General features: G+C 42.0%; 1 protein-coding gene across 37 annotated transcripts in view; it reads right to left on the bottom strand.

Annotated features, from left to right (window-relative positions):
- Window positions 1–25,750, bottom strand: part of RBFOX2 (RNA binding fox-1 homolog 2) — a gene marked incomplete at its 5' end in the record, with an annotated part of 286,161 nt that overhangs the window by 38,637 nt on the left and 221,774 nt on the right. For 19 of the 37 annotated variants that reach the window (XM_080705590.1, XM_080705579.1, XM_080705611.1 and 16 more), the window contains one exon: window positions 2,313–2,459. The exons of 1 other annotated variant lie outside the window; for it this stretch is intronic. In XM_080705590.1, the coding sequence (XP_080561716.1) occupies window positions 2,313–2,459 (147 nt within the window). The remainder of the gene's footprint in view (window positions 1–2,312; window positions 2,460–25,750) is intronic. 17 more of the 37 variants (XM_080705601.1, XM_080705612.1, XM_080705582.1 and 14 more) reach the window with 1 other exon arrangement.

Raw genomic sequence — 25,750 nt, 5'->3', positions numbered from 1 at the left:
TTTGCTGTAAAGATGGAGGGAGAACAGCTGCTTCTCTTTCCTCCTCCTCCTCCTCCTCCTCCTCCTCCTCCTCCTCCTCCTCCTCCTTCTTCTTCTTCTTCCTTCTCTCTCTCTCTCTCTCTCTCTCTCTCTCTCTCTCTCTCTCTCTCCACATCATTAAATCCCAACCCTGGCCTTCTCTTCAGGTAGTCAGCTGCAAGTGACACATCTGCTCCAGTGTCTTGTCACCAGAACAGGCCACAGTCTACAGCAATGCACCTGCTTTCCTAACAAAGGACCAGGCAACTATCCGAATGGAAGATTAAAAAAACAAACAACTATTGATTATCTCTTGGTACTAGGTCAAGTTTGGTTGAATTAAAATATGCAATGATACATAGGCTCAGCAAGAATTAAGACACTTGGCAGTCATTAACTTCCATCAACATAAATATTTCTTTTTTTGTGTGTTGTACTAGGAATGGAACCTAGGGGCGTTTGCCTCTGAACTACACCCTCAGCCCTATTTTATTCTTTTTATTTTGAAACAGGGTCTAATTAAGTTGCAGAGGCTGGCTGTGAACCTGTGATCCTCCTGTCTCAGCCTCTCAAGTACTGGGACTATAAGCGTATGCTCAGCTCAACGTGAATTTTTCTATTATACTTTGTTTTCGGTGATTTGAGGGAGAGGTAAACAGTGGAAGGAAATCAGCTTTTTACGCCTGATTTTAGATACTGGTATTGACACAACTGAGTATGAGCAAGGAAGTAAAAACAACACAGATATTATCCCATTTAATTCACAACACTCTGAAAGGCAGATTCCTATCCTTATTTTTAGATAAAAAATTCAAGTTTGGAGGGGTTGCATGAATATCCCAAGGTCCTGAGCAAACAGAACTGGATTTCAGGCTCTTTGATGCCAAACCCACGCCCCTCCCGCTTTGAGGAGTACCTCTACACTATTCTCTGCACTGTATCTTCTGAGGCGTGTAAAGGTGGGGCGGAGAGAGCCATAGTGAATTCCTAAGTGGCAGTCTCATAGTCTAGGCCATAAAACAAGAGGAAGGCAGTGGTAATGTGCTGAGCTCATATGGAAGTAAAGAACTAAAAATGTGACAGGATGGAAAAGCAGCAGTCCTCAACCTAACCCCATGTTAGAATCACCTGGGAGCTTACAAGAATGCCTACGCCAAGCCACACCCCAGGCCACTGAGATCACAACCCTTGGGTGTAGGACACACACATCAGGGTTTTTGTTTTTTTTTTAACTCTCCTCAAGGAATTTCCAACAACGCAGATATGTTTAGGAATCATTATGCTAAAAGAATGTTTATGTTTAGTTGAATGTAAAATCCTAGCTACTTGGAAGGCTGAGGCAGGAGGATTGCTTATGCCCCGAAGATCAAGACTGGCCCTAGCAACAGAGCAAGACCCTGTTGAAAAAAACAACAAAAACAAAACAAACAGCAAAACAACAACAACACAGCTACACACACACACACACACACACACCCCTCTCTCATTCTCTCTTTCTCTTTCAGGAAAAGCTACGTATGTTAACTCAAAGGCATTCTACCATTGAGCTATACCCTGAGCCCTATTTTATTTACTTTGAGACAGTACCTAGGTTGCTGAGGGGCTTTGAATCTACAATGCGCGAGCGTCTGCCTCCCAAGTACTGGGATCACAGGCGCGCCATCAGGCTGGCTAAGCCTGAGTATGTCATCACAGGCGCGCCATCAGGCTGGCTAAGCCTGAGTATGTCATCACAGGCGCGCCATCAGGCTGGCTAAGCCTGAGTATGTCACGGGTGAGTTTCCTAAGCTCGGTGTATGAGTAGGGTGATCCTACATCACCATGATTCACAGTAAATAAACATTAATTTTGCTGTATGTAAATGTAAAGAGTACTTAAAAATACAAAATGTTCCTCCCCTTCCAATATTATAAAGATTGTGCATACAGAATTGGAACTGTTTTTTCTTAAAACTTGGTAGGGTTTACCTAGGATGTTCTCTGGGCCTAAAGGTCAAGAAGGTCTGTAGTTTTTCTTTCTTTGAATTGCTTTGGTATTAGAATGATGCTGCACCGCCATCTCAGGCTGGTTTTAGCACTACAAGTCTCAGGCACAGGAAACCTCATTCCCAGCAAACCGGTGCATGGTCAGTCTAAAGTAGACTGGTGGCAGAAAATAGGCTTCTAAAGACAGATACTGGCTTACCTTCAGATCATTCTTAATTTTGTAGTTTTATTCTAAAGTACTAATGGTTAACAACATATGCTAAATTCTCTTTTACTTATGATATTCATAAATGGACTTCAGAGACTTACCCCAAACATCTGCCGGAGGTCAGGGTCCCGGAAACGGAAAGGAATATTAGAGACGTGCAGCCGTTTAGGGGTGGATTTACTCTCTGAATTTTCACTACTTTGTGTCTGTGACTGCTGGCCGTCTGTCTGTGCTCCACCTTCTGTCTGCTAAAAAAGAAGTAAACAAAATTGAATGAAAAATAAACACAGTAACTTCAGAAGAATGACATAAGATAATAAAAGTCCTTCTCTACCACATTCTCAGTTTATCTGTAAGCAAACATAATTCTCTCTTTGAAGAGAAAAAAACCTACAGATGTTGTCTATGTTCAAAATGGTGTAGAGTGTACAAAGATCTTTTTGAATACTTATGGTACATTAGCAAAATGGAACATAAACCCAGAAACACTGAGTGATTTGCAGAGGGAGCACGTGGAGACACATTAGGACAACTGTAAGCAAGCATAAAAATAGCCCATTTATTCTTAGATTCTTAGTAGCGCTTTCTGTTTTTGAGACCTTTCTATTTTGAAAACAGACTCTGTTGCACTTAGCTGTGGAATTTGCTGCATCTTTTGGCCTGCCATCCTACCACTTCAAGCTCTCAAGGAAATGAAGGCAACACTTTTATATTCCATGCCTCTATTCTAGGATTTATGACCACTTAGTAGTCAAGTATTATAATATTATTTACAAAGAGGTGAAACTTATTGATAATAGTCAATTTGCCTGAAAATTGAAGCAACTTCCTATCCTGAAATAAATCTGTACTCTCTAATTTATTCAATTCCAGTTAACTTTATTCAGGGGACCCCTTCCTCCTATGGTCCTGAGCAAAACTGCATTAGAGTCTAATTGTTGGAAAGGCTTTAAGGAACTAACCTCTTATCCAACATATAACATAACCATAGTAAGAGTGTGAGAGTATATATTTTTAATCATGATTCTCTTGTACTGAATTACAACTGTGTGTCACTACGCCCAGCTTTATTCTTTGTTTTCAAACAGGGTCTCACTAAGTTGCAGAGGGCCTGAGAAGCTGAGGCTGTCCTCAAACCTGTGATCCTCCTGTTTCAGCCTTTTCAGTGCTGAGATTACAAGAGTGAGCCACCACGCCTGGCTTGTTGAACAATATTTTTGACAAATATCTAATAAGTGTGACACATTCTAGGTAAGCAAAAAGGCATTTATTTTGAAGTATTCCCTTGGCAATTCAAGCACCTATGTTTTTACTCTTATATACAAAGTGCGTGCTGAACCGAATGGCTTATTGAGTTGATTAAGCCACTAGACTTTTAAAGCAGAAGTGGAAATTGCTATTCTTATTATCTTAAAATGAAGTTGAGTCTCTAATATTTTTCTGGGTGACACAGGATGAATCCCCCCGCTCTGACCCCATATTCAGGCTTAAAGAAATTGGATCAGAGATACTTTTGGCTCAGAGATGTTAGCAACCATCCTGAAGTTAAAATTTTTCAAATATAAAGAGTAATCAAGAGTAAACTCCAAATGAATACTGGCTTTCCAAATGTCAATCTCCAGGAGGGCAGCTTTTGTCTCATTCTATTCAGGCCTGCAGATGGCTCAAACACACAATGATTCATGGGTATAAAAACAGCAGCAAAGGGAAGCGCTCTGAGGCGACGTTCTGCAAAAGTGCAAGATCTCCGCCTTCAACTGGACAGTGCAGGCTCGACAAAACAAGCTCCCCCAGAGAAGGGCTCTGGGTTACTGAAGCGGCACCAGACACCAACGTGCAGGCGAGGCAGGCAGCACCGACTGCAGCTAACACTCATCAAACCTCCACACCTGCCTCCGACAGTTCACACCGCAGCACAGAAAACTCCAATCAAACTCTAAAAAGCCCCAGATCTCATCTGTGCGATGACAACGTGTCACTTTGAGAAGAGTTGAAAAGATTCTATAAAGCTCCAAACTACAATACACACACACACACACACACACACACACACACACACACACACACACACACACACACACACGGTGGTGGGACCAGTGAAAACTACTGTTTAATTTGAAGTATGCTGCTGCCAAGGTACTTAGTTGTTGTTTTCCAGAGTTCTTTGCTATCTTGAAGATACAATGTAAAGTTAGAAGCCAGACTGGTTAATTTTCTGGTTCGCAGCAAAAAGCTATACTTTTTATTTTTATTTTTTTGCCTCTTCAGAATGACAAGACTTTATTCAATGGCGTGTGAAGGGGGAACTGGAAAGGACTTGGCTCTTAAAGCATGTCGCCTCACCCCCTCCCCTATACTTTTATTTTTATTTATTTATTTATTTTTGGTGGTACTGGGGTTCCTGGAAGCCCTTCTACCTCCGGGCTACACTCCCAGACCTATTTTTACATTTTCATTTTGGAAACAGGGTCTCCTAAGCCAGCGCGCGCGGCTGGCTTCGAACCTGCGCGATCCTCCTTTCTCTGCCTCCCAAGCGCGGGGATTACAAGCGTGCGCCACCACGCCCGGCTCCCCTATACTTTTAAATATACAAAAATCATTAAGGCTAGGGAGACCCAGCAAGTGAAAATGTTAGCTATCGTTTCCAAAATCCTTAAGCCTTCGGATTTAATGCAATTTTAAAGTGGGATTTTAACACATATCTGTTAGTACAAATGGGCAGTTATTTGTGTGGGGTGTGTGTATAGATGTCTGTGAGTGGATTTGTTGGGTCAAGGACAGGTGTATGCTCAGCCACCACTATTTTCCAAAGTGGATAGAGTGTGTAATATTCCTATAAACTGTGTAAACAATTCTAATTCCTCTTGCTTAGTGCTGTCACTTCCATTTTAAGTACCCTGGTGACAATTCTCTGATGAGAAATGAAATTGACCACCATTTCATGTTTATTGGATATTCTGATATCCTCTTCTGTCAAGTATCTGTGCAAATCCTTTGCCCATTTTCTATTTTTGTTTGATTTGTAGGCATTGTTTATAAATTTTGGATATGAACTCTTTGACAGAGGTATTGGAAACAATTTTCTATGTTTTACAGTCCAGACTTCAGATTTTAATTTTTTTTTTTTTTATACTAAGGATTGAAGCCAGGGACATTCTACCTCTGAGCTACACTCAGCCCTTTTTTGGGTTTGAAACAAGGTCCTATTAAGTTGCTGAGGTTGCCCTCGAACTTGTGATCTTCCTGTCTCAACCTTCCAAGTCCTGGGATTACAGGGGTGCACCACCATATCTAGCTCAGGTTTTTAATAAAAAAATATTTTTAACTTGTTGGTGTCACTACCTGAAACGTCTCTACCAGCAAAAGGGCCGATCTGGACGCGTCGTTTTTGAGTAGCCACTACTGTCTCTTCAGTGTCTTGGCTCAACGGTGCCCACATGACACTTGGTTGACTTCACTGGGACAATACGCACAAACACACCCTGCCTGGGCCCTCGCTGCCCTTCCTCTCTGTGTCATGCAGGTGTCAGAACCTGGCATTTGATCTCTGGCTGGACGTGCCTAGGAAAACCTCTACCTTGACTGAGTCTCACCATCAATTCTTTCTGTGCTTGAACCTGGGCAGGTAACTTTGCTGGAGCAGTCCTCCCCTGGCTGCTGCATGGCACAGCTGTGCTCAGCTGAGAAGGGCCTCGTGGCCGTGCAGCCTCCTTGAGTCTTTAGGCAGCTCAGTGCCCTGCTTCCTGGATTCAAAATTGCTTTTTTTATTCTTCTTGGTACTGGGAATTTGAACCCAGAGACATTCTAACTCCTAGCTATGCCCCAACCCTATGTCACTTTTTATTTTAAGAGTCTTGCTATGTTGCTGAGGGGCTCACTAAGTTGCTGAGGCAGGCCTCAGATCTGCAATCCTTCTCTCTCAGCCCCCCAAGTACTAGGATTACAAGAGTGTACCACTGTGCCCAGGTTGATCTAGGCCTTTTAATACAAATTACTACCTAGTGTTCACAGCTGCCATAATAAAATGTCCACTTTTCACAGAGATAAGGCTTAAAGGTTTTTATTAGTCTTCCTTAACTCTTGCCCCATACCTGTATCCACATGCCTGTATCCCATTTTATTTATTTTAATTTTGCGGGTCTGGGGATGGAACCCAGGGGCATTTGACCTCTGAGCTACATTCCCTGCCCTATTTTTTTATTCTTTATTTTGAAACAGGGTCTTGCTAAGTTGCAGAGGGCCTCACTAAGTAGCTGAGGCTGTCCTCGAACCGTGCTCCTCTGGTCTCAGCCTCCTGAATGCTGGGATTACAAGCATGCGCCACCTCGCCCGGCCCTGTATACCATTTTATTCTAGCCTATTTTATCTTTTCTTTTCTTTTTTTTTTGTGGTACTAGGGTTTTTGGAAACCCTTCTACCTCCGGGCTACACTCCCAGACACCTATTTTTAAATATTTTTGTTTGGAAACAGGGCCTCTTAAGCCAGTGAGGCTGGCTTTGAACCCGTGTGATACTCCTGTCTCCGCCTCCCAAGTGCGGGGATTACAGGTGTGCATCACCATGCCTGGCACACTTTTTTATCTTTTAATTAATGTAATTTAAAAATTATTTCAACAATCATGTAGCAAGTACTTTTTCGGGGGGGGGTACTCGGGATTAAACTCAGGGCATTCTACTTCTGAGTAAACGCTCCGAATCCTTTTTATATTTTATCTTTTCTTGAAACAGCGTGTAAGTTTTTGAAGCTGGTTTTGCATGTGATCCTCTTGTCTCAGCCTCCCAAATACTGGGATTATATGCATGTGCCACCACACCTGGCCCTAGAAGGCATTTACAAAAACAAAAAATGTCACTTTTACTCTCATTCTCCAGACGGGGATGAGGAATAGAAAGACTATTGCCTAAATAGTGGAGCAGACTTGAACCCAGGCAATCTGGCATCAAAGTGTGTGTTCTTAAGCACTATATTATATTGTACTTTTCAGATATTATTTAAATTTTCACAATAACTACCCATGACTAAAGAACAGAGAGGTTATCAGATGCCCAAGTCACACTTTAAGTGGCTGGGTAGGAGTTTACAGTGAAGCGCCCCAGTTCCTATGTGAAGCCACTTCTCACGAGCACTGCACACACCCGTTGCCACTCTTTCCCATCGGAAGGGAGACCCGTGTGCACTCCACTCCATGACCTTCCAAAGGCCACATCTGAAGGACTAAGAACTGTCCTGAGGTGGATACAGGCACGGGCCAAGAGACAAAGACGACTAAAAAAAGCTTGTAGGCCTTATCTCCTTGCAAAGTGGACAGTTTAAACGTTCTTAAAAATGTCAGCCAATAACAGTTGGGTTTGCTTTATTTCTTCTTCGTAGCTGTTGAGCAACTCCTGTGACTGTATAAACAACCTCTCAAGGCTGTGTTTCTCCTTCTGTGGTCATTCCCTGACAGAATGAACTCACTGGGCGCGGGGGGGCGGGGTGCAGAGAGGCTGTGTTCACCCACAGCGTACACCGAGGCCTGGCAGCAGTGCTCTGAAGCGATCACGTGGCGGAGGCCTCTGCTTCCACCTGCAAACAGCTCAGCTTCAAGTGAGGCTCAGCGATCCATCAACACTGCACAGGAGGCCAGGCCTCTTCCAGCTAATAACACAGGAGACTTCTATGTCTCAAGACCGCATCCTAGAAATGAAGACTAAAAATGTGTGTTTTAATGGCTTCACTTTTTTGGTTTTGTTTTGTAGTACTGGGGATGGAACCCAGGGGCATACTACCTCTGAGCTGCAAACCCAGCCCTATTATTTTTTTTTTTATTCTTTATTTTGAAAAAGGGTCTCACTGAGTTGCAAAGGAGCTCATTAAGTAGCTGAGGCTGTCCGTGTACCACGATCCTCCTGTCTCAGCCTCTTGGATGCTGGGATTACAAGTGTGCGCCATCACGCCCAGGACTGAGCCTTGATATGTATCTAAGCTGCCTCAGGTTCCTGGGCTCAAGTGACCCACAGGCCTTAGTCTCCCAAGCAGATTGAACTATAGGTGTGCACCATTATGTCTGGATTAAATTTTTTTTTTTTTGGTAGGTCTGCGGATGGAACCCAGGGGCATTCAACCTCCGAGCTACACCTCCTGCCCTATTTTTTAAAATTAATTAATTAATTAATTCATTCTTTCTTTCTTTCTTTTTTGCGGGTCTGGGGATGGAATCCAGTGGCATTCGACCTCTGAGCTACACCCCCTGCCCTATTTTTTATTCTTTATTTTGAAACTGGGTCTCACTGAGTTGCAGAGGGCCTCACAAAGTAGCCGAGGCTGTCTGCGAACCGTGATTCTCCAGTCTCAGCCTCCCGAATGCTGGGATTACAAGCGTGCGCCACCACGCCCAGCTTTTATTCTTTATTTTGAAACTGGGTCTCACTGAGTTGTAGAGGGACTCACTAAGTAGCTGAGGCTGTCTGCGAACCCGATCCTCCAGTCTCAGCCTCCTGAATGCTGGGATTACAAGCGTGCGCCACCATGCCCCGCTTGTATTAAATTTTTTTTGTTTTGTTTTGTTTTTGGTGTTGAGGAATGGAACCCAGGACCTTGCACATGCTAAGTGAGTACTCTACCACTGGGCTACGCCACCAGCCCTGAAAATTCTTATAAGTGGGAAATGAATTCATTTTTTCTGAGTCTTTCCCCTATGGAAAAAAGTGGACTTTTAAAAAACTTTTTATATATCATGAACAAATGTTTTATAATGATCTCAAAGGGAACTCTGGGTAATACAGTATTAAATTTTATTTTTCATGTTTCTGTCATGACAGCACATAATCTGAGCTACTAAGGAACCTCTTGAATTCAACAAGAGTGTTTTGACTCATAGATTATCTGTTTCCTTTAACACTTACCACCACCAACCAATTCCCCTATGTGTGTGTGTGTGTGTGTGTGTATGTGTGTGTGTGTGTGCGTGCGCACGCGTGTGTGGTACTGGGGATCAAACCCAAGAATGTTCTACCTCTGAGCTGCACCCTTAGCCCTTTGTTTTCTTTGTTTTGAAACAGGGTCTGACTAGGTTGCTGAGACCCTTGTTGCTCTGCTGAGGCTGGCCTCAAACCTGCGATCTTCCTGCGTCAGCTTCCCAAGTCCTAGGATTGCAGGTGTGTGCCACCATGCTTGGCTACTGTGTGTGTATGTGTGTGTGTGTGTGCGTGTGTGTGTTACTGGAGACTGAACTCAAATGCCTTATACCTCTAGGCTACACCCTCAGCCCCATTTTATTTTCTATTTGGAAACAAGGTCTCACTAAGTTGCTGAGGCTGGCTTCAAACCTTCAATCCTCCCATCTCAGCTTCCCAAGTATTGAAATTACAGGTGTCTGCTTACCACACTGGCTGTCCAACTTAATAACAGTTTGCCTGGGCACAGAATTCTAGGTTGGATAAAACAATCCCTACAGAATTGTGAAGGGAACTTTCACTGTCATCAAGCTTCTGGTCTTGCTGTTGAGAACTCTGAAGGCACTTCCTGTCTCCTGGATGTGACTTTTCTCCCTCTCTGGTTTGGAGGACCATCCAAATATGTCCAATGTTCCAAAATAGTGTTCACTAAGTGTGGGCTTATTTTTTCATGTATTTTCATGAGAATTCTGTGGTCTCTTTCAAGTTGGAAATTAATGCCCTTCAGTTCTGGGAAGTTTTTGTAAATTATTTTGCTGACAATTTCTTTCCTATGCATTTTATCTTTCTCTCTGGAACTTGTATCATTAGATATTAGCTTTTCTGGACTGCTTCTCTGACTTTCCTATTTCCTCTATTGCATTTTTTCAACTCTGCCTTTTGGCTCTATTTTCTGGGATACAGATTTTGTTGTTGTTGCTTTGTTTTGTGGTGGTACTGGGGATTGAACCAGAGGCATTCTACCTTTATATCTCCAGTCCTATTTTATTTTTTATTTTGAAACAGGGCCTTGCAAAGTTGCCAAGGCTGGCCTTGAACTTGCAATCCTCCTGAATCATCCTTCCAAGTACTAGTATTACAGGTGTGCACCATCACATCTAGCTATCTGTGATATACAATCTTAATCTCTTAGCTGAAACCAAGTATGTATCAGATTTCAGAATTTTTAGGATTTAAAAAAGGCAATCTGAGCCAGGTGTGGTGGTGTACACTTGTAATCCCAGCATTTGAGAGGCTGAGATAGGAGGCTCAGGGTTCAAGGACAGCCTCAGCTTAGTGAGGCCCTTTGCAACTCAGTGAGACCCTGTTTCAAAATAAAGAATAAAAAATATGGCTGGGGTATAGCTTGGAGGTAGAATGTCCCTGGGCAATGTGGCCCACAGCCATAGGTAACACCTCTAGTGAGACCTGGGACAGTGATTTTCTTCAGTAAAATCTAACTACTATATGTAAATTTTCAGTTTTGTTGCAAACTTATGTAAAATCATGATTTTTCAGAACTTTTTAAATTTTGGAATTGTGGATAAGTGACTCCTATTTCTTCAATTTCATCCTCTGGACCTCCAATGAAGTGCTTCATTTTCGTGCTTTTTTTTTTTCACTCATTCATGTATTTGTTTATTTTGCAGTGTTGGGGACTGAACCCAGGGAATCTAATTTATTATATGTTTTATATGTTTTTAATTTCAAGGGCCCTTCCTTTCTTTCTTTCTTTCTTTCTTTCTTTCTTTCTTTCTTTCTTTCTTTCTTTCATTCTTTTTGCTTTCTTTCTGTGGTACTGGGGATGGAACCCAAGGACATTCTACTTCCAAACTATATCCTAGCCCCACCTTATTTTTTTATTTTGAAACAGGATCGCACTAAGTCGTTGAGGCTAGCTCTGAACTTGTGAGCCTCCAGTCTCAGACACCAAGTACTGGGATTATAAGTGTGCGTCACAAACACCCAGCTTCTTTATACTTTTTCTGAAACTATGACTTCTTTAAGCCAGGCATACGCCTAAAGAATAAAAAATAGGGCTGAAGGTATAAGTTGGAGATAGAATGCTCCTGAGTTCAATTCCTGGTACTGCAACAAACAAACAACACCCTAAAATTTACCTCTTTTAAAACTAGCGCTTAGCCAGGCATGGTGGTGCATGCTCGTAATCCCAGTACTTGGGAGGCTGAGACAGGAGGATCACGTTTGTGGACAGCTTCAGGTACTTAGCAAGGACCTTTGCAAGATATTCCCAGATCTATTTTATATTTTATTTGGAAACAGGGTCTCACTAAGTTGCTGAGAGCCTCATTAAGAAGCTGAGGCTGGCCGGGCGTGGTGGCGCACGCTTGTAATCCCCGCGCTTGGGAGGCAGAGACAGGAGGATCGTGCAGGTTCGAAGCCAGCCGCGCGCGCTGGTTTAGGAGACCCTGTTTCCAAATGAAAATGTAAAAATAGGTCTGGGAGTGTAGCCCGGAGGTAGAAGGGCTTCCAGGAACCCCAGTACCACCAAAAAAAAAAAAAAAAAAAAAAAAAAAAAAAAAAAAAAAAAAAAAAAAAGAAGCTGAGGCTGGCTTTGAACCCGCACAATCCTCCTGTCTCAGTCTCACTAAGTAGCTGAGGCTGGCTTTGAACCCGCACAACCCTCCTGTCTCAGCCTCCCAAGTACTGGGATTATGAGCATGCACCACCACACCTGGCTAATCTGTTCTTTTTTAAGCCCTTCTTCTTGTCAGATTGTTCATAGAGGAGTCTTCCAATTATCTGAAGACAACATCTTCTGAAACTTTGTGGTATAAACAAAATTAGCTGTGTATATTAAAAAGTAATCTGAAAGTACTAATAAGTATTTAATAAAATCTTACAAAGCTCTATGTACCTATCTTGATGGAGTCCATAAAACGAGCAATATAACTTATGCTTGTTTTGAGGCAACATTATAAAATGTTTGAGGAAACACTGCTTGTGTTCACAATAACCCCAGGTGAGGGAGAGTGCACGCTGCAGGCCCCGTGCAACGGTGAGCGGGAGGCCAAGGCAGGAAGCCGGAGGACTCAGACCTGCCATCAGAACTGCCATCTACTGGTCAGGCTGCAAACACACGGCTCCACCTTGTCTGTCCTTTGAGGCCTCCAACTACTTCAGATGAGATGAGGATAATTAAAATATTTTGGAATAAGGAGACATGTCCAACTAACTACAATGTGGGATCCTGCAGTGGATTCAGAACAGAGAAAAAGGTATCACTGAAAAAGCTGGTCAAGTTTAAGAAGGGTCTATCTTTGACCTGGCAGTGCTCTGCCAATACTTATTGCCTAGTTATTTATTTATTTATTTATTTATTTATTTATTTATTTATTTGTGGTACTGGGGTTCCTGGAAACCCTTCTACCTCCGGGCTATGCTCCCAAACCTATTTTATATTTTATTTGGAAACAGGGTCTCTTAAGCCAGCGCGACTGGCTTTGAACCAGCACAATCTTCTTGTCTCCGCCTCCCAAGCGCGGGGATTACACGTGTGCGCCACCATGCCCGGCGAGTCTGTGTATTTCTTTATTTAATAAGCTTGATACTTATCCTGAAGAAATGTTGTGGTGGGTGATAGTAAATATTTTTGTTTACATTCAAAATGCTTCTGGAACTTTTAAAAGCCAGAAAGCCTGAAAAGTCCATGTTAAAAATAAAAAGGAAAAAAAATCACATTTAATCTAATATTATTACCATCTATTCAAAAATTAGAAATAAAACCGAGTATGGTGGCACATACTTGTAATCCCAGTATTTGGAGGCTAAAACGGGAGAATCACAGGCTTGAGGACAGCCTTAGCATTAGTGAGGCTCCTCAGCAACTTAGTGAGAACCTGTTTCAAAATGAAAAATAAAATAGGGCAGAGGGTGTAGCTCAGAGGTTAGAGTGCCCCTGAGTTCAATCTCCAGTATCCCCCCCCAAAAAAAATAAACAGGAGGAATATGTAAGCATTTTGAATATTGCCATGGAATGCTGAATTCTGAGAATCTAATCCTGTTTGAGCATTAAAGGTAAGCTAGCTAGAACTTTTTTAGTAAACTAGTAGGTCTATTTTCTAAGTGACTCCAAGTGCCACAAAAGGAATTATGAAAGGTATCTTTGCACACACAATATGGTCATGCCTGATTGTCAGTATCACATCGTCTGAGTGGGGAGTGATCACATTGCTAAGTAGAATCCACAGCATGACACTCTTAAACCAACAGCGAGAATGTCTAGTGGTGATCCACACAGTGAGAATGTCTAGTGGTGATCCACACAGAGTGAGAATGTCTAGTGGTGATCCGCAGAGAGTGAGAATGTCTAGTGGTGATCCGCAGAGAGTGAGAATGTCTAGTGGTGATCTGCACAGAGTGAGAATGTCTAGTGGTGATCCGCACAGAGACCGCTCTACACAGCTCCTTCTGGCATGCTTTGGCTTTCCCGGGTTTCACTATCTGCAATCAGCTGCAATCAGAAAATATTAAATAGAAAATCCCAGCAATGAGTAATACATGAGCCTTTAAACTCTGAGCTGCATATAAGAAATGGGAAAGAGCCTCACACTGCCCGTGCCACCTCCATCTGCCCTCTGTCCAGCCCTCTCCCACTCACATTCACCTCCGGGTTGTCGGGACTGTCCTGGCCCGGGAGTGCTTGTGCTCAAGCAGCTCCTGCTCTGCTCCCCGCCCCCGAGGCACAGTAGCGCCTCTCCGTAAGTACAGAGTGAGCGTTCTCGACTTATTTATTTTTTGTGGCACTGGGAATTGAACCCAGGGGCATTCTTCCTCTGAGCTACACTCCCAGCCCTATTTTATTCTTTATTTTGAAACAGGGTCTCACTAAGAGTCTGGTGTCAACCTGTGATTCTTCTGTCTCAGCATTCCAAGTACTGGGATTACAAGCATACGCCACCACGCCCGGCTCATGTTCTCAACTTTAATAAGGAAAGCAAAAACAAAGCCCTGCATGCTGCTGTTGCTAAGACCTATGGAGAGAACCAATCTTCTATCCATGAGATTTTGAAGGAAAAAGAATGCATGCTAGTTTTGCTGTCATACCTCAAGCAGTAAAGGTTGTGCCCACAGTGCATGATAACTGCTTACGTTGGAAAAGGCATTAAATTTCTCAGTAGAAGACATGAATACATGTTCCAGTCAATAGCAACATTTTCTATCAGAAAACTATTAAGCTTATACAAAGACTTCAGCAGGAGACTTCCTGCAATGAATGACACCCAGCCAGCTACTCCAAGTAAGGGAACAGATTTAGGAACAGGTTTCAAATGCAGAAGAGGGACACCAACATGGGACAGGGACACACACACACACACACACACACACACACACACACCCCTGCTGTGTTCTACCACTGAACTATTCCCCAGGCCTCAATTGAAAAACATAAAAATTACTGGCATGTCTGTCAATGTAGAAGCTGCTGCACCATTTTTAGCCAAGTAAAAGTTGAGGAGAAAGGACACAAAACCAAGTCTTCAAATGAGATGAAACCGAACTTCTGGAAGAAGATGCCCAGCAGAATTACATTTATAGAAGTATAAAGCAGGGGCATAAAATGCGGAGTAAGAGAGTCCAGGAGAAACAGGGACAGCTAGAAAGGAGACTGACAGGGAGGGAAAGAAGCTGTAACTTTAAATCCAAGAAGCCTCATGAACATCCTCACCTTTTACTTCTAAGCCTACTTTCCTATTTTTTTTTAATTGAGTTCCCTGGAAACACACTCACTCTCTCTGTCTCTCTCTCTCTCTCTGTCTGTCTCTCTGTCTCTCTCTCTCCATATATATAATTTATTGGCACATTGTAATTATACAACATGTTGAGATCCAAAGCAATTCATTCATATATGCACACACCAGAGGGCATGTTTCCTCCAAATCCCAGCTTGGACTCCATCCTCTCTCCCCATATGGGTTAGTGAGATTGGTAACGGCACCTTCATATGAACATTACATTATTTGATGTTTCTTTCCCCCTTCTCCCATCCACGCCACTAGTCTACTGGACTTTCTCCTCTTTTGTCTTACTTCCTCTCTGGCTTCCACATATGAGAGAAAACACAGGCCCCTTACCTTTCTGAGACTGGCTGATCTGACTTACAAAACCTAATTTTGTTGTTCTCACGGCTGCGTAGAACTTCACTGTGTGTATATGCCACGTTTTCTTTATCCAGCTATCTACTGATGAACACCTACGTTGGTTTCATAATCTGGCTACTGTGAATGGTGCTGTTCTAAACATGGGTATGGAAGTCTCAGTTACTCTAATTATTTTGGAAAGATAAGAAGGAGCGATAAAGGTGGGTCATATGGTGGCTCCATTCGTCTTCTGAGGAACCTCCATATGGATTTCTCTAGTGACTGTATTAATTTTCAATTTCCCACATCTTCATCAGCATTTATTATTGCTTGTACTCTTGACTATTGCCATTCTAATTGGAGTTAGATGGAATTTCAATGTTTTGATCTGCAGTTTGCTGATTTATTTGTTGGACATCTGTATTTTTTCTAAAAAAGCCAACGAATCTTAGAGTATCATAAATCTATATGATTAATGCCTATATATATTGCTAACTCACACAAGTATTTTCTTTAAATAAAGCCAAGAGAAAAATACTACTAGACTCGTGTGGTATTCGTACATTTCAAATTGACTGATGACATCAACCTAGATATCCGGAAAAAACCAGGCCATTGCAACCTGCCTGTTTGCTCCATGATTAAGACAAGTTTAGGCTGACATCACCCCCACACTTCTCGTGTTATTTACAAAATTCCTTTAAAAAAGAAGAGCCAAAACCTCAAATCTCATCTCACTCTCTCCTTCGTGTGTGCATCCTGCTTTATTGGTTTGCTTTTCTAAATATATGTTTGACACATCCTGAAATCCTTTCTGTGGTGTAAGTCAAGAATCTGGCAGGGCCAAGTTGAGGTCCCCTTCTCCTCTCTAGGGGTTTTCCTTAGATCCCTAACTGATGACAGAAGGACACACTAACCCTGGTGTTATGTGGCACATGATAAAGTCAGGTATAGTGTGCAAAGAACCCATGCACTCTCAAAAATAAAAGATCTCTATTTTGAGAGGCAGACAAAAAGATCACATAACTTTCATTACAATATTATTAAATTGTTCTATTTTATTATTACTAGGTATTACTGTTAATCTCTTACACTGTGTCTAGTGTATACGTTAAACTTTATCATGGATATGTATGCTTAAAAGAAAAAAATATATATAGGGTTTGATACCATTGCATTTCCAGGCATCTACCAGATAGTGGACTACATATATCCCCACTAAAAAGGGTGGCTTAATGCAAGGCATGGTGGCACATGCTTGTAATCCCTGAGCTTGGGAGGCTGAAACAGGAGGATCGCACAGGTTCAAAGCCAGCCTCAGCTATTTAGTGAGGCTCTCAGCAACTTAGTGAGACCCTGTTTCCAAATAAAATATAAAAAAAGTAGGTCTGGAAGTATAGCCCGGAGATAGAAAGCCTCTGGGTTCCACCCCTATTACCACCAAAATAAGAAGAAAAAACAAAGGGCGGCTTACTATCTCAATGGTTCTTTTTTGGGGGGGGGGGTGTGCTACTGAGGATTGAACCCAGGGGCATTCTACCTCTGCGCTACACCACCAGCCTTTTTATTTTTCAATTTGAAACAGGATCTTGCTAAATCCGCATGCCTCAGCCTCCCAGATATGAGGATAACAGGGGTGCTCCACCACGCAGGGCTCTCACTGGTTCTTTATTATTTTAGTGAATATTTTAGAACAAGAAAATTCTTAGCAGTATGTTCAAGGTGGCACTCTCTGGTCTGAAGCTGAGAGCAAATATAAGCTAAACTCTATGGATGCACTTTATTTGCATGAGGAAGCGGGGGGGGGTGTCCCACTTAAGAACAGAATGTGTGTGTGTGTGTGTGTGTGTGTGTGTGTGTGTGTGTGTGTGTGTGTGTGTTACTGACGGTGGAACCCAGGGGCTTTCTACCTCTAGGCTTTACACCCAGACCTATTTTTATACTTTTATTTGGAAACAGAGTCTCACTAAGTTGCCAAGAGCCTCACTCAGTAGCTGAGGCTGGTTTTAAACCTGTGCAATCCTGTTTCAGCTTCCCAAGCACTGGGATTACAAGCGTGCACCATCATGCCCGGCTTCGATTTTTTTTTTTTTTTTTTTTTTTTTTTTTTTTTTGGTGGTACTGAGGGTGGAACCCAGGGGCTTTTCTACCTTCAAGCTACAACCCCAGACCTATTTTATATTTTATTTGAAAACAGGGTCTCACTACATTGCTGAGAGCCTCACTAAGTAGCTGAAGCTGGCTTCGAACCTACGTGATCCTCCTGTCTCAGCCTCCCAAGTACCAGGATTAAGAACGTTCGCCACCATGCCTGGCAGGAGAGATTTCCTGAGGCGCAGCTCTGACACTAGCTAGTCTAGCCATAACCTTGCGAAAGTCACTTAACACTGCTGACCTTAGCTATAAAAGGGAGGCATAATTTGATTTTTATAATCCACTTGGCTTTAAGCTCTAGTGATTCTCATCAGTTTATTGACTTTAGAAAATGATACAAATATTTACAAGTAATCCACAACTTTTATAGACATGTCCCCAATAATCTTATTATTTTACCATCTTTGCTGTAAAATATGAGAGCAATAAAACTCAGTACACCATAGCATTACTGTTCCTAGAAATTTTTAGTTTCTTGTGGGCTGTAGGGGCAAGTAAACAAGTTGAGACATGCAAAGTAGAAGAAGCAACAGTCGTGAAGGTAGCAAGAGCAGTGGTATGTTGAACTGGGGCTTCCATGATCCAAAGGGCAAGTTTCTTTATAAAAAGAAAGAAAGAAAGAAAGAAAGAAAGAAAGAAAGAAAGAAAGAAAGAAAGAAAGAAAGAAAGAGAAAAAGATCCAGGCCTGGTTCTCTATGGGTGGTTTTCTTTGGAAACTCTTTCATTACCAAGCCAGGCTATCAATTCCTTATGGATCCAGCCTGGAAGTGCTAAGCTGCTCATGAGGGCATCAAGGCTCTGGTGGTGGAATACACAAGAAATTATTTTTAAGGCAATAACTGGTAAAAGGTGTGGATATCTTATGTAGGCTTGAGTAGTTTGCCTTCTGTGACTTTGGGGGCAAATGAGACCCAGTCTCAGCAGAGCGGAGGTCTGATGGATGAATTCCTTGGCAGTCCTAGATTCTCAGTCTAGCCTGGAAACACACTAACAGTCTGGTGCAGGCAGAAGGGGCCATAGGCTAACAGCTCAATGTGATAGAAGGGCTTCAGCCCCATTTTTCCAGTATGTTGGATGCGTTTTCAATTGGGCAAATGGATCTACTATTCACATTGTTTTAGCAGGTCCCCAATCTGCAAGTTAACTGTCAAATGTTATTGGATAAAAGAACCAGTGGGTAATTCCAGATGATGGTATGGAAATCTACGAAAAACTGGTTTCAACTCCCAACATGAGTACATAACACAACAAAGAAACTCCGAGGATGGCACAGAACACAGGGACTGAGGTTTTGTTTGGGTTTTGGACTGGGGATTGAACCCAGGGGCATTCTACCTGAGAGAGACCCCCAGCCCTTTTTATCTTTTTTTGAAACAGGGCCTCACTAAGTTATGAGGCTGGCCTTGAACCTGTGATCTTCGTGTCTAAGCCTCCCAAGGACTGGGATTATAAGCATGTGCCCAGAAAGTTCTCTTTACTTAGAGGTGCACTCAAAGGTCTGCCAACCAGTCAACTCCACAACTGAACAGTATGTGAAGGTGGCTCACTCAGCTATTTCCTCGAATCTGCTTCCAACACACCAACAATTCTCTACACATACTTGAAATGACCCTTACGCATTCAGAGTATAAACTCCCAAATGCTCTGGTCTTGCATCCAACGTCCTCTACAGTTTAGCCTCCACCAAACTCTTTTCTTGAGCACTACTATTTCAGAAGAGCCTCTGTTCCATTCAAACACACCACACTCAGAACACCATGCTACATACCATAAAGGTGTCCAATTTTTACTTGTCAATTAAAAAGAAACCTTCTACGCATACTGCTACTTCTCTGTGGGAGCCCCTTCTCAGCTCTTAAACATTAACAAGGTTTTTGTTTCTGTGAATTATATCCATTATTATTTATCACACAAGAAATCTAGACATTTAAAAATTAATTTAGATATAAAAACCTACTATTTGTATTAATATAAATGACCTGAAATATTGACTACTTTGCAAAATATAACTTTAGTTAGGAGAATGGCAATTTCCTTAATGTGTGGATCACTCCTATTGTGATGTGGTGTTCTGACCAAAGTACACGAAGACAAATGTGGCCTCATACAAGGAGCTGGACGCATTTTAACAGCCTCTGCTAACTGGATTGTCACTGATGATATACCCACAGTTGACGAGCAGTAGTTTCTTGCTGGGGATCAGGCCAGGCAAGCACTCTACCACTGAGGTATATTCCTAGGCCCAACAAGTAATTTCTTAAAGGTATACTGCAATGTTGAACCTGAAACCAACCTAATGAATTTTTCATACTCAGTACATTAAAACCCACTGGACCGTCATGTACTTTGCATGGATCTCTTACTCCTGTATGATTTTGCAACATTATACACCAGTCATTTGTAAATGTAAGTTTTGGCTTCCTGGTGAGTTAGGGAGCTTTTCAGTACATTTTCATTATAAAGTCTGCTCTGCTTCCATCACCTTTGTTATCACCACTGATCTCATCAGAAAAATCTTGAAGTAAAGCCACTTGTCACTTACTGACGGGGATCCAATCTGAGAAACGTAGCGCCAGGCCAGTCTACTGCTGTGTACCCACCATGGGTATACCTGCACAAGGCCAAACGGAAAAGCCTACCTCATGTCTAGGCTACCGTAGCCTGCTCTTCCTAGGATGGAAACCTGCACTGAGCACGGTAAGCAACTGTGATACCGTGGCAAGTGTTTGTGTGTCTACACGCATCTATTTATAGAAGAGGTAAGGTAAGAATATGGTTTTAAAGCCTAGAGAAATGTGCAGCTGTTCCGGGCACTTACTATGAATATCACGTGGGGCCCCAAATCTCTCTGGGTGAGTGACGAGTAGACATGGATTGAAGGCCATGGCGTTACTGCCCACTGCTCCAGAATACATGCGCACTGTACACTTTACCACAAGAAATTCACTCCAAGTTTTTCTTTCTTCCATAATAAAGTAGCCTTAGAGCCAGGCGTGGTGGCACAAGCCTTTAATCCTAGTACTTGGCAGGCTGAGACAGGAGGATCACAGGTCTGAGGACAGCTTCAGCAAGCAGTGAGACTCTCAGCAACCCAGCGAGACCCTGTTTCCAAATAAAAATTTAGGAATTGCACTGGGGGATGTAGATCAGAGGCAGAATGCCCTTGGGTTCATTCCACAGCACTGCACAGGAAAAAGAAGAAGAAAGAAGTAACCTACTATAACAGTTTGTTTTATATGCTACAAAATTATTTTAAACTCTTGGCTCTTTTGTAATAACAATTACCTGAAAATACAACTGTACAGCTACATAAAAGGTTCTGTATTTCCTTACTCCATAGCTTTTTCTTACATTTAAATGATCTTATTTACTTTTAAAACATTTGTTAAAAATGCAGACAGAAATAACACTTATGCTGGGCACTGTGGTGTATACCTTTAATCCTAGTACTTGGGAGGTTCGGATAGGAGGATCGCAGGATCGAGGACAGCCTCAGCAAGTAGGGAGACTCTTGTTACTCTAGCGAGATCCTATTTCAAAATAATTAAAAAACAGGGCTAGGGGTGTAGCTCGGAGGTAGAATGCTCCTGGGTTCAATCCTCAGTACCACACATACACATAAACAGAAATAACACTTATCAGCCTAGGTCTAGAGAGAGTCGGATCATTGCTATCTATGTCTTCCACCTCCACATCTTACCCCATGGGAAGGTCTTCTGGGGCAGTAACACTCACTGAGCGGTCACCCCCATGATAACAATGCCTGGGACCATTTCACAGCTGACACACCCATGCACACATATTGTGCACATACACAGAATTAATACTGCAATACCACAGTTTGCCTATCAGTTCTAGTTCTTTTTTTTTTTCTTCTTCTTTTTTTTTTTTTGTGATACTAGTGATGGAACCCGGGGCATCCTACTTCCAAACTACACTCCTAGCCCTTTTTAAACATTTTTTTTTCTTCTAGAAATAGTCTTTCTAGGTTGTTGAGAGTCACAGAGGTTGATAAGGCTGTCCTTGAACCTGTGATCCTCCCATCTCAGCCTCTCAAGTCCTGAATGCTTTACATTTTGCCAGAGAGAATAAGAAAAAGATCAGGTACTCAATAGTCAGGAATTTATTATTTTTATTTTTTTATATTTAATTTTTTTGATGGTATTGGAGGTGGAACCCAGAGGCTTTCTACCTCCGGGCTATACTCCCAGACCTATTTTGTATTTTATTTGGAAACAGAGTCTCATTAAGTTACTGAGAGCCTCACTAAGTAGCTGAGGCTGGCTTTGAACCTGTGTGGTCCTCCTGTCTCAGCCATCCAAGCACGGAATTACAAGCACGCCCCACCACTCCCGGCTCAATAGTCAGGAATTTAAAATATTTATACTTTTACTGACTGCTTCATCAAGGACATCCTTAGGTGAATCTGCTCTGCTGCTGTTACTCTCCCTTGAGTTCAGGACAGTGAAGAACACAGCTGTGGCCAGCAGCAGTTCAGTGTCTGCACAGATTCATGCTCAGGCACTGGCAATTTTATCGACCAATGCTTTTTGCACTGAAGGCAAAAGCCAACATGCCATGAAAATGGCAAATAATGCCTAATTATTATTTTGAAAACAGCCTGGCCAATCCCCCCCCCCCCTTAAAATTTCCAGGGAACTGCCAGCAATTTGTGACCACACTGGGGAAAAAAATCACCACCATGTAGCACCCCACTCCACTGAGGGCTTTGGGTTCACCCAGATGTCAGGGAAGCTGTGCCCATCTCCTAATAAACATGCTTCCATACACTCTCCTTGGGCATTTATCTAATATTCTAGTTTCCTGCCTGGACTTCAATAGGTTCACTGTGGGGAGGGGCCTTGCACCTAACACAGTTCTGTGCACCTAAGAGGCAAATATGTAACATTTGTAATAATGACCATAGCAATAACTTTATGAGAAAAGCTGCAGCCCCTGGGACCCAGATAACCTGTGTTCAAAGATTCAACACTGCCACTTACCAGATGTATAATCTTAGACAAGTTACTGAACCTCTCCTAGCCTCAATTTTTCATCTGTAGAAGTGGAGTGACAGTCGTATCAATTTCACAAAGTGGTTGTGAAAATCCAGTGGAATTAATACACAGAAAGTGTTTCCAACTATATCTACTACAGAGCCAGCACTCTAATATATTATTGATGGCTTTTATTAATTAGCTATTGGCCTCCATATATACATTAATTAAAACCTTAATTTAAGGACTGATAAAATGGTTTTTTTTTTTTTTAAATGGCTCTAAAAAGGTAGTTCTTAAGAGTATGAAGGGGAAAAAGTTTTTTTTTTTTTAATTTTCCTAATTATCAAGTCAGGACGACCTACTATTTATGTGAAAGATTCAATAACTTGCTATGTCTTCTAAGAAATCCAATTACATCCAACTAAGAAAGAGAAATGTTTACATTATGTAGAAGAATGTTAGAGAAATGAATTTTGTTATATAAGCTAACATCTTAATAGAACCCCCCCCTCCCCGTACTGGGGATGGAACCCAGGGGCATTGTACCTCTGAGCTACACTCCCAGCCCTATTTTTAATTCTTTATTTTGAAATAGGGTCTCACTGAGTTGCAAAGGGCCTCACTAAATAGCTGAGGATGTCTGCTGTGATTCTCCTGTCTCAGCCTCCCGAATGCTGGGATCACAATCGTGCACCACCACACCAGGCTTTAATTGAATGCTTTAAATAACATATTTCTAACACCTTATTATCAATCAATCACAGATGCTTAATTATACCTCTATAAGCCCACACTCCCATTAAAAAGTACTTACCAAACATCTATTACACATCAGTATAGATAATAAAAAGAGAGCAGGAGCGGGGCATGGTGGTGACACTTGTAATCCCAATACTTGGGAAGCCAAGACAGGAGGATCATAGATTCGAGGACAGCCTCAGCAACTTAGTGAGGCCCTCTGCAACTCAGTAAGACCTTGTTTCAAAAAATAAAAAGTATTTAAAAAATTGGGCTGAGGGTATAGCTCAGAGGTAGAATGTCCCTGGGTTCAATATCCAGCACCAAAAATTAAAAAAGGGCAAAAATTATTTCCTACTCTCAAGGAAAATATAAGCCAAGAGGTAGTTAGACTATGTATACAAATATAGACCTCGTATCTGAGGAGTATTCACAAATGCTTATCTACTTCAAATACTTTATTGATGCCTGCTGCCATTTAGGAAAATATTTAAAACACACAGGAACTGAGACCCTTTCTTCTCAGGCAGGTTCCATGACAACCACATCTACGGGCCAGGAGGCATCCTCTGACTGCTGCCTCTTTTGCTAAAGCACAGAACAGGACCAATCGACTATTAAAACAAGCTCTCGTCTTAAACGTGGAAGAAGCTTCTAGCTCAATGTTAAAATCAGCTCCTAGATTTCATTAAAAAATTTAAAATTCCAGAGTTCAGTGCTTAGCTCTTATTTTTGTATGAGAAGTCCTTTCTCTTTGTTCTTCCTATCAGTAAGATAAGGCTATCATAAACAAGATCTACACTAAAATGCAGTGCAGCTCACACTAATAAAAAGTGGAAACAGCACAAACAGGTATAACTGATTCTAAAAACCTCAGATGGCTAAAAGTAATTAGCTTAGAGAACCACTTAGACAAAGCATTTTACATTTATTTTCATAACTTCATAGAGGCAGCCAACATTATTAGCTTCATTTGGCAGAAGAGAAAACTGAAACTTGGAGGTAAGATGATTCACTGGAGCCTCGGTTATTAGTTAGGGAGACGCATCTGCTCCCCGTGTACTTCCTCTCCAATCACCGGTCAAATCCTTCGCTGCCTCTCTAGGAGGCCCTCCCTCCCCAGTGACCCCGCAGCCCAGGGCAGAGCCGCACCACCCCAGGGCTCCGCCCCTCTCCTCACCTTCTCAAGTACATTCTGCTCACTGGCCAGCCCCAAACCTTCAATAAATCCCTGTTTCTCAGTCTGGCACTCAAACACTCTTCCCAATTTGTGCTCAACTAATCTTTCTCCATCTTCTTTCCCGCTAGTTCACCAAACACCCGAAGCTTCAGCCAATGTCTTTTATCCAAAGACAGTTCAATCTTTCCCATCTCTCCAATCCTGCTTTGAGTTATACATGTTTGACCAGTTATACATGTCCGAATTCCTATTACTGATAGGACCAGGCCCGACTGCTGCCGCCCCAGGCCCCCAAGGTGCCTTGGCTTCCCCCACTCAGAAGGGCCAGAGTGCACCTGCAGCTACAGTGCCCAGGAGGAAACCACACAGTACAGACCAGACAACCGGCTTCATCTTTTCCCAGGAAGTATTCACTGCATAACTAAGTGCCAGGCACTATGGTAAGTTAGAGAATACAAAGAGGAACACACAGGACCTTTCCTTTAAAAGCCCAGTATTCTAGTCAGGAAGAAAAAAGTGAATGAAAAAATCACAGCTTGTAAGTTTCACAAGTGGTCAGAGCTCAAGATCTACTTGAAACCAAACGTAAGATTCAGAAGGTAGGCTTACCAGCAAAGTCAGGAAGTTTCCCAGCAGAGCTGGTACGGGACTGAGTGAGGAAAGATGCCCTGGGCCTGAGAAGAGGATCCATAGATATGCTCATCATATTCCTTCATCAGGTTAGAGAAGGGGACTTAGAGCGGCAGAGTGGAGGTCTGGACCTAGACTTCCTTACCTCTAACCCCCCTAATATGCCATGAAGGGCTATTTTATGAACTACAATTAAATACTGTTTGTGGAAGCAATTTTCAAAATGAAAAGTGATATATAAGTTTAAGATATCATTAATTTGCAAATAATAACACTTCCTGTCTGCCTTTTAAATCTAATTGGCCACCATGGACTGCCAGATCATTTTATGAGACATATAAGCAGAATAAAAGTTCATACAATATAGTCCCACCCACACTCTCTCTCTCCCTAAAGACAATGACTTAAGAAAAGTAAATTCATCCTGCTGTTTAAAATTTTGCAATTAAAAGAGGTACGAGTATCTTTTATCAGTGCTTCCTAATAATATCTCATTCTATTGCCAACAATTTCTTAAAATTATAAAACTGCACCCAGGTCACAAGGGTATTTCTTAATAGCAAATATCCTTGTCTGGGTCATATTTTTTTTTAAAAGCTTATAACCAGACTTAAAATCTTTTGTGTGTTTTGCTTTGTTTAAACTGCTGCTTCCTGTGTTTTATTGGATTACACTAATTATCAGTGGCTCTTCAGTTCATCGTAATAAAGATTTCCCGAACTGATAAGAAAAAATTATAAAACTGTGCCATCTCTGCTCACAGGTACAACAAAAGTAATTTTCTACTTTGTCCTCAGCCATCTTTACCATCAGTAAATCAC

Source organism: Muscardinus avellanarius (assembly GCF_963383645.1).
Source record: "Muscardinus avellanarius genome assembly, chromosome: 11".
NCBI lineage: Eukaryota > Metazoa > Chordata > Mammalia > Rodentia > Gliridae > Muscardinus > Muscardinus avellanarius.
Note: the sequence above shows the minus strand (reverse complement) of the source record. Positions and strands in the feature narration are given on the sequence as shown.